General features: G+C 33.6%; 1 protein-coding gene across 2 annotated transcripts in view; it reads right to left on the bottom strand.

The window, feature by feature from the left end:
* Positions 1-4714: 4714 nt before the first annotated feature.
* The window catches only part of LOC110031985 (probable leucine-rich repeat receptor-like protein kinase At1g35710), a 37904-nt gene continuing 26147 nt past the window's right edge, over positions 4715-16471 (bottom strand). For both annotated transcript variants that reach the window (XM_020735464.1, XM_020735465.1), the window contains 7 exons: positions 6941-7012; positions 6716-6859; positions 6078-6158; positions 5649-5720; positions 5488-5559; positions 5089-5160; positions 4715-5006 (listed from right to left, as the gene is read on the bottom strand). In XM_020735464.1, the coding sequence (XP_020591123.1) occupies positions 4916-5006; positions 5089-5160; positions 5488-5559; positions 5649-5720; positions 6078-6158; positions 6716-6859; positions 6941-7012 (604 nt within the window). In that variant the 3' untranslated portion in view covers positions 4715-4915. The remainder of the gene's footprint in view (positions 5007-5088; positions 5161-5487; positions 5560-5648; positions 5721-6077; positions 6159-6715; positions 6860-6940; positions 7013-16471) is intronic.

Genomic DNA, 16471 nt, shown 5'->3' with positions numbered 1-16471 from the left:
TTTCAAAAACGCCGCCGCACTTATAAGCTGCCCCGAATGGGCCCTTAAAATGGTGATATTTTTTATGCGAAACAAAAATTTTGAGTGGCATATATATATAAAATCCATTGTTCTTAATGTATTTAAAAAAATATCTCGCAAGAATAAAATTTTGTTTTACATCATAATCAGAAAAAATCATGCAACAAAATGACAAGAAATATAAGAAATAAAATAAAATAAAATAAATTGCAGCAATCCATATAATAGTTGGAGATCTGTTGTTTGAAGTTTAAACTACATCGCATTGAACAAAATAACTAATAAAAAATTATTAGATTTTTTATTGAGAACAATAAAATATATAAAAAATTAATCCAAACTTAATATGATAATTATCTCAAAATAAATCCATAAAATTAAAATTTATGATACAAAATTATGCCACGTTTCCCGACTCTTTGGTTTGAGAAATATTTGCGTTTGCGTGTGTCTAACGTACGCAGAGTTGCGTGCGTCGGTAGGTGACAGGGAGAGTATTGGGGAGTTATATCCACGTTATACCCCCTATAACCCCACTGTAATCTACCTGTAATCTACCTGTACCTAGTAAGTTCTGCGCTTCTATTTTCATATATTTGTAAGTTACAGGTAGATTACAGTTAGGTTACAGAGAAGTTACATTGGGTATAACACAGATATAACACTTTAATACCCTTCATGTAGCCTACTGACATATGCAGCTCTGCGTACGTTAGACGTTCGCAAATATTTTCCCATTTATTGGCATCTGCAAAGTTGGTTCTAAGTTTCTTGAGATCGGTGGTTTGAATCCGCTTATCTGTGGTTAAGTTGAGTGATTAGGCACACGATATTGGTTAAGGCTCATATCATAGTCTCTGCCCAATCTTTTTTTAATTAAAAAAATATATATACAAAACTATGAAATTTAAACTTTTATGATGGATTGAAATAAAAATAAAAATAAAATGTTAGCCTATAAGATTTTTAAATTGGGTCAATTACATACATAGTACTCAAAACATGCTATTTATAAATCTAACATTGTTTTTCATCCATTTTTCAAAGTTTCACTAAAATATCAAAATTCAGGTTAAAACCCCAACCCATATTTTTCATTTTTAGCAAATTCTCAATGACTTGATCATGCCGGTGTTTCAAACATGCCGGTGTAAAAGAAGTGGTGTAATATTTAAAAAAAAAAAAAAATTCAAGTGTTAATTTTATAAATAGCAATGTTTTGAGTGCCTTGTATGCAATTAGCCCTTTACCAGCATAAGAAAAGTATACACACAGCTTCACTATAATTATCTGAATATCTGAAGGTCTAAAAATGCAAAAAAAGAATTTATATATTTAACACCTAAAATTCAATATTTACATGCATACCATCTTACCCATGCGAAGGTGTTTTCGACCTTTTAAAAGTTAAAATGGTGATATTTTTTTGTGATATAAAAGACTTTGGCTTTTCATACTAAAGTTTTGGGGTCAGATATGTAAATTTATAGACATTGGGTTGTATGTATGTAAATGCCCTATTTTTGAAAGATATCTTGCACCAAGGAAATATTTCAATGCTCTAAAATCCTTAAATTCAGGCTTTTTTTTTTCATAGTTGAAGTATAGATGATATCATTAACATAGACATGAGAAGTCAACATGGTTAAATTTTCATGACATTTGGAATAAGTATCATATTTACATCTCCCTTGTTGCATGTTATATTGGAGTTTTCAGTGTGGCCAGGGGAATGAGATTTTGGCAAGTCAACGAGAGATGGACTCAAATAAAAAAAAAGGTAGAACTAATAGGGAGTTGGAATTCTTCTCATGAATATGAATTTCCAAAAAAAAAAAAAAAATTGTATATTGTTTAATACGTCTTTAAAGATTATATTGATTTGTACGAATCTAGACGCACATTTTCATCGAAAGCTTCAAAAATCAGATTTGGGAACGTGCGAAGTCCCAAGGAGATGAACCATATGATATAAAAAACGATATCATCTGAGTTTAAATGGGTCCAGATGATGCACCTAACATGTAGCTGAAAGCTTTGAAATATATTTTAGAGGGATCAGATGATCTCCAAATTTGAAAAGTTTATGAGTCAAATTGAGTGTCTCAATAAACGGAATCCAACGAGCCCAAGATCACTTAATCTCAATATCATCAAAGTGTTGAAATGCTCATAAAACACCATCCAATCAAAAGGAACACTTTGGGCAGGGCAGGGCAGTCTGATGGAATGATTCGGCTTCATACAATATTTACAGAGAATGTTACTCACAAAATCAATAATAATCCCCGCTCGTCCAGAGATAGACATCATTTGTACCATTGTTAAGCGAGCAACCAATAAAAATGTACTTAACAAATTTTGGGTTAAATTTGTTTCTTTCATGAGATGAAATGTGAACAAAAGTAAAACAATCATTGACTTAAAAGAAAAACGGTAAAGACAAGTCTAGTTTTGGCATAGGTTCTGATAAACAGTTATTTATAAAATTCTTGACGACATGCAATTAATGAGGTCCGCAAAATTCAAGACAATCTTTCTCTAATAATATTTTGGAATGTTGTTAGTGATGATAATGAATCTAGTAACTTTCAAAAGGTGTCATTTTCTCTTTTCTTGAGAGGAATAGATAAGAACTTTGGTTCACAATCCCATGTTAAAGAAACTAGTTTCCAATAATGAAATCAAACCATTTTTTCTATTGTTAGTCCCAAAGACTTGAATTTGGGTTTCAAATATATAGTGACAAAATTTTCTACAAATGTGAAAAATTTAAGATTTATCTTTCGTCAAGAAAATTCAAGTAGCTCTAATAACAATCAACCAATATTCATCCTCATTGCATTGCTCTTGAAACCAGAAAGTAACTCAAGACAAAAAGTCATAAAGAGACATCTCCTACCATATGATCAAAAGCACCCAGGTCCAAAGTTGGGAATTATTGATTTCTGAATTAAATGAATTCAAGATTATGCCTTCTTAAGCTAGTGACCCGGTAAAAATTTAAAAAGTTTTTCAATATTTCTTCTGCTCTTGATTGAAAAAGCATAATATAAGGGATGGAGTTGATTTTTTGAGAGTGATAGTTACTCGAAGAGAGTACGACTTATTGTTTTGGTCTAGTAGGCTTCCCATCTAGTTTTCAGCAAATTCTTCTATATTTGGATTTCTTGCAATGATCAAAACAAAAACTTTTTCTTTGTAAAATATTTGTTGGAGGCAGGCATATCTTGAGAGGCAAGAGCCAAGAGTCAAGCTTTAAGATAGCTTGGGAGTACTTTAATTTCCCAATATGATATTTTTGTGACTCTCTATAGACTTTAAAGAACACTCCTTGAATGAACGAAACGGTTTTTCTTCTAATTATCTACCTTGAATTTCATCAAAATCTTTATTTAGACCAATGATGAATTCTTTAATCTTGCCTTCCTCAACTACTTTTCAATTTTTGGTTGTACCACCAGGGCACACCCAATCTGGTTCTTCAAAGATATATCGCTGTTGTCAATACCAGATAAGAGCATTGTAATATTGAGTGACAGAGATATCACAATGAAGATCACACACAGGCTCCTTCGATTTCAAATAATTGAATATTTTTGTTGTTCGAACCAGGGCACACCCAATCTGGTTCTTCAAAGATATATAGCTGTTGTCAATACCAGATAAGAGCATTGAAATATTGAGTGACAGAGATATCACAATGCAGATCACACACAGGCTCCTTCGATTACAAATAATTGAATATTTTTGTTGTTCCAGTATGTTTCTTTTGCAAAATCCTTAATTTCATTTGTGGTTCCATAGAAAAATGAAAATTTAGCTAATTCCATTTTCCATGATGTTAATAAGCCAAACAGAATTAAATTGCTTTAAAATCGTCACGTTTGAATTTTCGCTCTATTTTTTAAGGCAAGGCAGCACTAGTAAACTAATCACTTTTTCCTCTCCCTATGATAAATATCATAAATGATGGGGCCCGATCGAGATAATTTTGCCTATTCAACTTTTACCAAATAACCGACAAATTAGAGAAATCTTCATAATTGTTGATGTTACAATGACTGCTTCTTTCATGTTCGGATGTGGTATCGGAGGAGAAACTCCTATCGAACACCATCCTATGCTTAACAATCATCATGGTGAAGAAGAACTTAGAGTTGATGTGGAGATGGCTTTAATATCATGCCAAGAAAAACAAAAAAAATGAAGGACAACGAGTTGTAGGAACAACCATAATGGAGAAATAATCTTGTTTCTTATTCCAATGAGAAGAGCTAGTGTGGCTTAAATAGAGAATACAGGGACCAAGAAAGAAGAGAAAAAAAATCAACAGGAGATGAAAAAAAAGGATGGTGATGAATTTTTAGCAGTTTATTAAGTAATTCGCCCACAATCCATTGGAAGCCGTTAGTAAACACCAACAATGAAAGGTTGAGAAATAAAGACTTTCTTAGCATTATGTATCTTTTTACATAAATTCCAAAAAAATAATCATAGACAATTTCTATGGATAATATTCTTACAGAAATCACATTCATATTGTAGTAATTGATGAGCCTCCAGGATTAGTACACAGGATTTACTTCTAATCATATAAAAAATAAATCAGAAAACACTAAAATGCATTGCAATCAGAGAAGAATATATGAAAAAAAACCATTCATAAATGGTGGATGCAAACAATTAATAAAATCGTATACATTCTTGATATAACAAGTTCTGTAGATTATATATGTTCTCTATAATTTACAGGTAAAATTCCTCTTAATTTCATCCCAAACTGCAGAAAATGCTTTTTTGAAAAGCAAATCTAAACAGCGATGGCAATGAATATGGCTAATTGATAAAAACAAAACCACTTACTCCAAATACAAATAAATGAATCAGCTTACTAGAACAAGAACTCTGTATCGATGACATCAAGAACCTTATGTGTGCCCTTCGATTTCACTCCAGGCTTGAAGTTGTTACCTTCAATGTACCTACGTCAGGTTTATTGATCATAAATCTGTATCAGTACAGTGCAAGCCATTTCCAAAATCAAAATCTACTTAATAAACTTACATCTCCTTCAAGAATGGATGTTTGTACAATCCATCAGGAATTCTCCCAACAAACGAGTTATGATCTAAATACCTGAGGTGTTCCACAAAATTAATTAAGCAGCATCAAGTTGAAGATCCTTTCGAAACAGATAATATGGAAGTTTAGTGTCAAAATAGTCCCGACTTTTTTGCAAAAGGTGGCCATTTAGTCCCAAAGTCTATAATAACGTCAATTTATTCCCCGAACTATTTTGGTGTGAGCCAAAACAATCCTCTTTGGGGACCACTTCAGAACACATTAAAAGATTCTAATTTGGCATTTTCTAAACTCTGAGACTAAAATGACCTTAATAAACAATCAGGTGACTATTTTGATACTTTACGTTCCATAGGACACTGTTCAGGAAAATTAACTTACAAATATGTTAATCTCGGTATCTCAACGAGCTTAGGTGTTACTGCTCCACTTATCTTGTTGTGGGAGAGATACCTTTAACCGGAAGCAAACAGCATTCAAAACTTTAAATCAATTTCAGAAAAAAAATCCAATTTTTATCATTTTAATGAAGAAATTCTCACAGGATTTCTAGATTCGATAGGTTGGCAAGCTGATCAGGTAGACCTCCACCTAATTGATTGTTGTTTAGATACCTACAAATTGCAATATGTAATTGCTTATCTAACAATTCAATACATGCAATGAGTTACAACCAAGAGAATTCTAAATTAAATGTTAGGGGCATTAGCATGCATACCACCCAATTATTATATATTTACATATCTAACACAAACTTTAATTTTTACATTTATGCAACCCCAATATTTCATATCACATTAAAAAAACAAAAATTTAACTCTTAAAAAGTGAAATACACCTTTTCGAAATACACCTTTTCATGCATAGAAAAGGTGGTATGTATGTAAAAATTGAAGTTTAGGTGTTAGATATGCAAATACATAAGGATTAAGTGGTATGTACGTAAATCTTCCTAAATGTTATCAGCTTACAAGTTGCGAAGAGAATGAAAGCATTCACCATTGCCAATGAGATCCCTCAGTGTTCCCGTTAAGTGGTTATTGCTTACATCACTATAAGGAAGATGGATGGTAAGCATGCCGTGTTAGTAAACTGTAAACCTTTGCAAAAATCAGAATCACAAAGAATGCAAATTATCTTGAGGATGAAAAAGAAAATCTGTTCTTCATAGTGCAGCTTTCATGGTGGATTTTTTTAACCTATTTTATTGTTTATTATAACAGCAATATTTCGCCTTCATTACAACTTTTTTTTTGTACAATTACATACATAGCACACAATTCTTATGTATTTACATATCTCACATCTAAACTTTCATTGTTACATGCATAACACTCAAATCTTTAATATCACAACAAAAATAACATTATTACCACTTTTTAAGAGCTAAATACACCTTCTCATTCATAGGTTCAAAACATCAAAGTGATATGTATGTAAATGTAAAAGCTTGGGTGTGAGAATGTAAATACATAAGAACTGTGTGCATGTTATGTAAATTTCCCCATTTTTTTCTTTGTAGTTCCCATATGCTAATTTTCATACGAAAAAAGGAGAATATTTTTTGCACAAAAAAGAGAAGAGAGCTGAAAGGAAATTTTGACTGTACAGATGTCTCAGATTTTTTAGATTTCCCAGCTCTGGAGGAATTTTTCCGGTAAAACGGTTCTCGTGTAGATAAAGATAGCGCAGGTCTGGTAAATTTGCAAGCTCCACAGGAATTTCTCCCTTAAAACTATTGAAGCTCAGATACCTGCAGAACCGCAAGTTAGAATTCCAGAATTTCACAAAACAAAGGAATAAGGCAGAGAAGTGGGATCTGTTCGTAAATTACAAATGAGTTAGTTTCTTCAGTTCGCCAATTTCAGCAGGGAGTGTATCTTGCAGCTTATTCCATCTCAAGTTCCTGTAAAATTTAAATGAAATAAGATAACAACAAACAAATCGCTAACTACATAGAAAACCAACTAAAATTGGGACAGTGGCAGCTAAATTAAACTTGAATCAACACAATAGCTCGAATGGCGAATTTTAAGGGTAGTATAGCCCAATTAAAACACAACATAATACAAAAGATGGCCAAAACAAGGCTGCAAAATTCTCCTAATTAAATTTGGAATAGACCTTATAAATTGTTTCATACGTCTGATCAAGTTTATAAGCATTTAAGTACGAAAAACTATCATGGATAAAGTTTAAATATGGCTAATGAAAGGAAGAGATATTGCCTGAAGATATTAGATAAAAACAGTTGAGGATTAATTAATTTATCTTATCTATAGCTTATATGAAGAAGCATGCTATCATAGTTCATAATTTTTACAACATGACAACTATGATGACTTGGGAATAATATGAATATCATCATCGTTATAGATTTTATGATGGTTTTGTTTATACTCATCCATTTCATTCCCATCCAAAACCAAGTTATCATAACGATAGATCATATTATATACCTTTTTTTAAGCTCCATATGTTTAGAAATATCTGAGCATGGCTTTCAGGTTTCTTTTCAATGTCTAGCGCATTTGATCATTATATTATAAGATCAGTGATTTTTCAAGCTTCAAATTTAGGGTGGGGGTGCTTCAGTTACAAAACGTCAAGTTTTTCGAGCTTCAGCTTTAATGTCCTTCCAACACGAAACTTCCAAAAATTTCTAGCAGTAATTCCATTAAAAGTCCTAAGTTTCCAATATTTTATATTTTTGGTCCTGCTCACAAGATAACTGTTGCTTCGTGATCAGGACTTTTAAAAATACAACATTTCTATGGTCCTGTCATTTATGACATAACATTGCAGTTACTTGTCATTTTCTTAGAAGTTGTAAATTAATGGTGGATTTCATTATTATAAGTATGGAATTTTTGGGCAAGTAAAAACTATTCTATTATGATTTTACTTTTGATAAAGTAATTTTTTTATTGAGTGCAAGTGGAGATTAAAGATTTCTATGAAAATTTATCTCCTTGTACAAGAATTACAATACATGCCCAAAAGAAATAACACACCATAGCGCAAACATCTTGTGGGACTAGTGCTATGTGCTAAACTATTTTAAAATAATATGAAACATTAAAAAACTATGAAAATTGTATTAAATATTCAGCAGTATAACTGGATAAAATCCTAATGCAAAAAGGCATTAATGATATCATACAACTAAAACATAATATTACTTTTAACATCTTATGAAAAAGCCATGCAATTTTATTAGTAACATGAAAATTTCATAGTAATATTCAGAAAGTTTATGACATTGTACAATTAAGATGAAGGGCAGTTGGTTGTATGAAATGTCTGTCAATCACCACATGCTTTATGCAATCACGTTGCACTGAATTTTTTGTAATGCTTATGACAGTTTTATTGTCATAGTACAATTTCATTGGCATGTTTATCGGGATCCGCAACTCTTCAAGAAATATCTTCAACCATACCATCCCATCTCACGTACTCCATTAGCCATTAGCCATAGCCATAGCCCTATTTGCCTCGGCACCACTCCTCGCAACCACATTTTGCTTCTTACTTCACCAAGTAATCAGATTTCCTCAGACATAAGTATATAGTATCTGAAAGCCGATCTCTGGTCAAGAAATAAGTCTGCCCAATCTGCATCAATATAAGCCTCTATGTTATGTTGTGTGGCATTCTGAAAGAATAGCCCTTGCCAGGCATACATTTTACATAGCATGGAATATATTAACTACTTTAAGGTGTTTCTCATAGGGTGACTCATAGGGTGAATGCATAAATTGACTTATTAAGCTCACAACAAAGGCGATATATGGTCGTGCATGTGACAAGTATATCAACTTTCCCGCCAATTTTTTATACCTAACTTTAGTCACCAAGTTACCTACTCTATCATCTCTCAATTTCTGACTGAGATCAATTGGAGTGTCTGCAGGCCTAAAATCACTCATCTCAGTTTTTTTAGAAGATCAATAATATACCTTTGTTGGAAAATAACAATCCATTTCTTTGATCCAAAAATCTCCATGCAAGGAAATATCTCAAATATCTTAAGTCCTTCGTCACAAACACTGATGGGGAGTCTTCAAACGATTCATCTCATACTTATCATCTCTGGTGAGAATTATATCGTCCACACAATCAATATGACAATCCCCCCATTCTTTAAATATTTGAAAAATATTGTATGATCTCCTTGTCCTTGAGTATACCCTTGACCTTTAAGAAATAGTATAAATTTCTCAAACCATATTTTCGGTGACTGTTTCAACCCATATAAAGATTATTTTAGTTTACACACATGTACACTTCTTCCTTCAAATCTTAGAGATGACGAACTTCTCACTAAATTCTGGAGATGCATTCATGTACACTTCTTCCTTCAAATCCCCATTAAACAATCATTTTTATATCCAAACATTGTCGGGCGAGTGAAGATTAGTTGCAAGTAATAGAAGAACTCTTATAAAGTTTAGCTTTGCAACTAGGACAAATGTCTCTAAGTAATCAATATCCTAGGTTAAGTAAATTCCTTGGCAACTGGTTTAATCTTGAATCATTCTAAAGAATCATCAGAATTGTACCCGACAATAAACAACATTTGCACCTAACAATTGTCTTCCCTCTAAATAGATCAACCAATTCCCACGTGCTATTTTTTTTCAAGAGCTTTCATATCCTCAAAGACAACCTTATTCAACTTAGGAACTTTAAGAGCATCTTTTGCATTATTAGGATCTTAATAGAAGATAATCATGATGTAAAAGCAGGAAAAATGGGTGAGAGATTTTCATATGATACATAATGGGACAATAGATGTTGGGTGCAACACTTTACCCCCTTACAAGCAACAATGGGAAGACTAGAATAATTAGAATTACGATTAGAACAATGCTCAAGTTCAAGACTTGAAGACTTAGCTTGAAGATGAAGTGTATTTTTATGGGGTAAAAGATTAGTGAGGACATGGCCTCGAGGGTTTGTTGATTTTGGGCAATGCAAAGAATTCGTAAACCCTTTCATTTGAATTGTCCTCTACCACAAGTAAACAATATCAAATGATACCAACTTCCTAGTTTTTTTTCCTGATTCTTTTTTGTTAGTTATTATAGGATAATAAACATCATGAGATGGCACTGTAGAAAGGCCTAAATCGTCCTCAATATCTAAAATACTCAACTCGGTTTCTCCTGTATAATATAGCTTAGATTTTCAAGTAGAACAATCAAGGTTGGGGGTAGTATTTTGTTAGTCTTCGATTTGAAATAATTCCTAAAAATCAATAGTCGAAACTTTAATTTTCCACCTTCAAGATGGGGTGTAAAAAGTATTGTAATTCAAAAAAAGGTGACATTCATAATAACAAACATTTTTTTAGAAATATGATCAAAATATTTATACCCCTTTTGGGTAGAAAAATCACAAAAAAAAACTGGCTTGAGGTTTAAGTTTTTCTTGATTATATGACTATGAATGTGAAAAATAAGAGTAAACCCAAATATCTTTGAAAATAAAGAAAAAGAGAGCCGATTTGTTAGGTAATTTTTTGAAAAATATCAAAAGGTAATTAAAAGTTTAAAACTTTATTAAGTATTCAATTTGTGACAAACATAGCATTAAGAATGACTTTATCCCAAAAATAATTAAACACTTGATTGGTAAATAACAATCCTTTAAGTGTTTATTTTTTTCTTTCAGCTACACCACTTTATTGTCGAGTGTCAACACAAGAACTGTGTTGAACTAATCATTTTTTTGAGAAAAAAATGACTCAAAGTACTCTTGAAATATTTGAAGTAGCTTATATGTTCTAAGTCATTATCACTCTAGAATATTTGAATATTTCTTTTTTAATTATGCTTTTATTGTGGTGCAATTTTTTTTAAAACTACTACCACTTCAAATTTTACTTTCATTAAGTAAACCCAACCAAACCTTATCTGGTCATCAAAAAGTGTCAATAACTATTTTTTTCCATAATATGTGAGAATTTATAATGAACTAAGATATCAATGTGAAAAAAAAGTAAATGATGTAATAAGTTTGTATGTTTAGAGAGAAAATGACACAATTATGTTTAACAAACTGATAAATTTCATATTGAGAAGATAACAGATTTTATTCTGAAATAAATTGGAAACAAGTATTTTAAATAATAAAAATTTGGATAATTTAACCAATAATGTCATAACATAATATCAATGTCTTTGAAAACAAGACCAAAATTTAAACAAGTGCTTTAATATTGTCTATTGGAGTTTTATCCATCGTCAAAATAATAGTTCATCATCTTCATTCGTACTGTCAATCATCTTCTCGGTAGTCAATTCCTAAAACTCATAACAAAAGTAGAAGTTAACTCGACACTAATGATCAAAAGTAATTTTACAAATACAACACATTAAAAGAAAAATTGCGAATATCAAGTACATCACGAAAGGTTAAAAACGATATGAGTTTAATAGTTCCTATCTTGGCAATTATCAAAAGGGAAGCATCAGCAATCTTGACATTTTTATTACTTACACAAGTTCTCTATGATAAAAATAATTTAAAAAAAAATCAATCATATGAACAGTTATGCCTGAATTAATTATCCAAAATTGAACAAAAATAGGAGTAACACCTAACAATACAATGGCAAGAGAGTTAAACTTTTGTACTAAAAAACAAGACAGTCAAACATAATTTTAAGGATTTAAACAATTTGTACAAGTCCTCAAATTGCTCCTTGGTGAAAAGAACTACATCTGAGTATGCAGAAAGTTCCTGAGTTTCTTCAGTAATGGCTTGATAAGTTCAACATTCACATTTAAATTTTGATTTCTAATTCGCAATTTTATCATGAAGCTTCCAAAATATCTCATTCGTATGTTGTGATAATGCTCGTACAATGATTTTATACGCCCTTCTTTGTCAATATCAACCCCTTTTGACACAAAGGTTGAGTTCTCATCGCTAGTGTTAGAAGGAGGTTTTGTGTTGCAGAACGTAATTCTTCTTCTTGACTCTTCACGTTAACCTCAGAAAAAACTTCTCGAATAGAGGGAAGAGATTCTCTGCGGAGGATGCCGCCTCAGACTTTGTCTAAACTTTGATTAAGTCGGCTAAAAACATGTAGACCCAATCATTTTCTTCTCTCTTCTTATGGCTAGCAGAGTGATTCAAATTCTCCCAAATGTTATCATGACATTGATCAAGCTCCTATCATAATATTACAATCATTGTAAAAGGTAATAACATCACAGTTATTTTGTTTGGATTTTCAAAGTTGAATTTTCAACTCAAAAATTATGAAAACATTCTTCAGGTCTGAATAAAGATCTCGAAAGGCCTCTCAGATATCTTGAGTAGCGGGAAGAAAGAGATGAGACTTTCCTATGGTAGGTTCCATAGAGCTTATGAGCCAAATCATAACAAGTGAGTTCAGACTATCATTTTTTTTCAAATTAGATTAGCCAACAACAGGCCTCCATTTCATAAGTTAAATGCCCAATTTTATCTCCCCCGTTGATTGTCAATTTTATGGATTGAACCTAGTTGAGATAATTATGCCCAAGGAGTTTTATAATTGTGAGGTGAGGTGACTACTGAGGATAATACCCGGTTGATACAATCATGAGAGAAGTTGTAGGGTGAGGTGAAGAGATTTCAGAATTACTGGAACTGGTAGATGTGGTTAAATTTATTTGGACGTCGATCATCATGATTGATTTATATGATATCGTTAGAATTTGAAGAGAGCATTGCACATGCAACAACTGTCTTTGAGGAAAAACCACTCTGGCTATGAGATGTGGTACGCATGTTCGAATTTTGTCGACTGACGGTTAGGCCAAAGAACTCTCAAACAAGCAAGGCTTGAATTTTGTCGCTCACGCCAGAAGACTCACAAACGAACAGGCATTGCAAAAGGGGGCGATTGAGAGATCAAAACTCACGACCAAACACGATTCAATCTCGAGCTTAGTTACAATTTCAATGACCATTTACGTCTCAAATACCATGTAATTTTTGGAGAGTAAAAATATTATTACTCTTCAATTTCATATGACACAATTACAAATAAATAGCAGGGAAATGCTAACAAATAAGAAAAGCTATAAAATCCTTATGCTAGAAAAAAATAGAAATTACAAATTACGAATAGTAACAAATTCTAAGCGGGAAATACTAAAAATAATGATACTAAAAATAGAACTTCCTAAAGATCCAACAAGGTGGAATCATAAGTCTTCTTAAATGTATAATAAAATCTTATAGAAGCTTTAATGATCCATTGATTTAGAATAAACCTATCAAGCTAAATCAGAAAAATCCAATAAAAAAATTTAAAACCAAAGTAAACCAAACAAAACTGAAGTGAAATATAGAAAATCAATTCCTAAAGATTTAAATTCTTGCACCAAAATTCATACTGAACCAATGGAACCAAATAGAGTTGTGTATGTATATCCAAATATTACCTAGGCCAGCTTTATGATTAACTGAACACGTCATAAAGATCAACTCTATAATGTCGCCAATAATATAGCTAATTTACTACCATGTTGAAGTCAAACAAAAGCGTCAATTAAAGCATACCCAACCATAGAAATGGCTCGAGGAAAATCAACCCAACTTGTCAAGGCTAACTCAACCAAACACCAAAGTTATTCATTTAAAATGCCAACACATTTCAGTAACCAGTTAAAACTCTTGGTCATGGTGAAGTCAACCAAAGACTTCACATGGGCTCACCATTTAAATAGAAATTAATTTGCACTATTTATGCATTCTTAATTGCAGCCTAGCTAAGTTTATTTTATAACAAGCATTTGTTAAGTCCAACTAAGTAATTTTACATGTGTCACTTAATGTATTATTTTCATTAATATTGCGCCTCAAACAGAATCTATAAATAGGGGGCCAAAGGGTTGGATCCTGACACAATCAATCATTTACTCTTATACTTACAGACAATCTAATGAAATCCTAATGCTACTTACTCTAGATTATCTTTCTCTCTCCACTTGTATCTTATTTATAATCATTTTTGCCAATAAGATTCCAACATTATCCATAAAAACATTTGAATCCAACATTTTCAAAGAAAGCCATGCTCCAGTGCAATCTTGCAAGGAACATGTCTTTGAATCAACTGTTGAAGCATGAACCTGCATCCAAAAAGGAATCAGCTAGAGCAAAACGACTCCATAATTTGAGTGTGCATCTCATTGTAGGTTCTCATTAAGAAATCCTAGCCACTAATATTTCATATTATCATATTTGGTATCAAAACTTAAATTTCCATCATGATGTCTTCTAAAAAAAGGTTACAAAAATGACATAAATTAAATTAGTTATGTTGTGGCTCTAAAAAAATTTCGCATAATTATTATGTGGTTCAAAATTATACCGCTACAATTAATGGAGAGCATAATCCTAGGATATTTTTTAAATTTGGAGGATAACTAAAAAGATTTATTCAAAACTTACCGATATCAGAGTTATAATCCAAACCACAATAAGAAAAGCAAATATTACTACTCAAAAGCAAATAGGATTAAAATCAAAGACACTTAAAATAGGAAAAACAATGACAAACACAAATACCCCACTAAGGCGAGGTTTGGAGGTGGAGGGCTACGGTTCGAGGAGGTGGGAAGGCTGAGAGGTAAAAGTGGTTGGGTGGTCGAGATTCGGTTGGGGAAGGCTGACCAGCAACTGGACAGCAACAAGGAAGCCAGAAGGGAGGTGGGAATGTGGCGGAAGAAAAGGGACTAGGGGCATAGGGCTGTCCGGCAGCTGGACAGCAGGCTAAGTGGCGGTAAGAAAGAATGGGAAGGGCGACGACATGCTCGGGTGGCTGTAAGGATGGCTTGAAAGGTAAGGGGAGAGGAACGGAGGCACCAGGGGACTGTGGGCTGCAAGAAAAATAATAAAGAGGTTGTTTTCTGGTGAAGGCGACACGAATACGGTGAGGGCTGAGGCAAAACAAAGATTGCAGGAGGGGTAAAGCATGGACAAATATCCCCGCGGGATCGAACTACAGTCGAAGTACCATTCGGTCTCCACCTCAAATGAGTTACAACCGGAGCTTCTCCCCGCCTTCGAATATTGCCCTAGTAGCGAAACACAGAAAGATGGCTGCAGTCCTGAACAGAAAGATACATAAAACCGATCTAGACACGATGAAATCAGCATATATAGAACAAGGGTAACGAAGGATTGGCTCCCACATCAATTGGGCGGCAAATCTCAGGAGAAGTAGGGTCGGCTAACTCCTATAGGTGCTTCTTGGAGCCGGATTTCCGATTCAAAGGAAGGGAGAAGCCTGCTGGTCCAAAATTCCCACCGCATGAGCCCCAGTGATATGCTTTGGGACTCGTGCAACAAGTATGCCCATGTCAGTCTCACGGCGTTGGGCGAGCTTTGACCTCATCTGTTGAAATTTTTATCTCCTTATAGTGTGGAATCATATTAGACACGTTTAAGGTAGTGGAGCTGCTGTAACGTCTTGAGACAGAAGGATCTTCGACCACATCCCTAGAAGCATCTAGATCACACAGTCGGTTGCAATGTCCCCCAAAATACCTAAGGAGTTCCCCCAATCACGAACAACTATCCATATCGGCCCAACATTCTAGGTGCTCACAACTGAACTGAGCTAAGTCTGTGTGTCAAGTATATACTATTAAATTTTCCAAAGCAACCCAAGTTTGTTCAACCCAATCCGAGATGAGGAAAATTTGAATTTCCCTAAATGGTGGCGTCCGAGGTGGTAAGCTGTCGAGCATGAACTGAAACGGATACCGGAGTTAACTCAAGCCACGATGCAATAAAAGAATTTATTACTAAATTAAAAGACGATTACAACGATAACTCAAAAAGAAGAAAGACACTGTGCAATTCAAGACATAAAACAAAACATTACAACAAAGACTCAAAAGACACAGCAAGCCCGATGAGGGGGAATCCAGAGTGGTGGTGTTAAAGCGGTGGCTGTGGTGAAGGCCGGAGCGTGGTCGAGAGAAAGTGAATCAGTGCTAGTCGAGGCGTCGAGCCACAGCCGGAAGAAGCGAGGAATGTCGTCGAAGTCTAGAATCCGGAGACGGCGGAAATGACGGTCAAAGCCGAGGAATAGTGGTACGAATGGCGGCCGAAGTTTCGGTGAGGAGGCAGGAAGGGCGGACGAAGCTGAGAAACGAAGGTGAGTGTCGGCACTAAAAATTAAGAAAGGAAGAGATTGTTTGGGGGGTCGCCCGTAAGAAGCTGTCGGCAGCCGGAATCGAAATCCCGTCGCCCGCTTCGGAAGGACTTTTTAATTTATGTATATATATATATAATTTTAGAAAAAAATATGAAATCAAACTGACCTCATATTTTTCACAGTTTAAATGAA

The sequence above is a fragment of the Phalaenopsis equestris genome, unplaced genomic scaffold, assembly GCF_001263595.1.
Source record: "Phalaenopsis equestris unplaced genomic scaffold, ASM126359v1 Scaffold000873, whole genome shotgun sequence".
Classification (NCBI taxonomy): Eukaryota; Viridiplantae; Streptophyta; class Magnoliopsida; order Asparagales; family Orchidaceae; genus Phalaenopsis; species Phalaenopsis equestris.
Note: the sequence above shows the minus strand (reverse complement) of the source record. Positions and strands in the feature narration are given on the sequence as shown.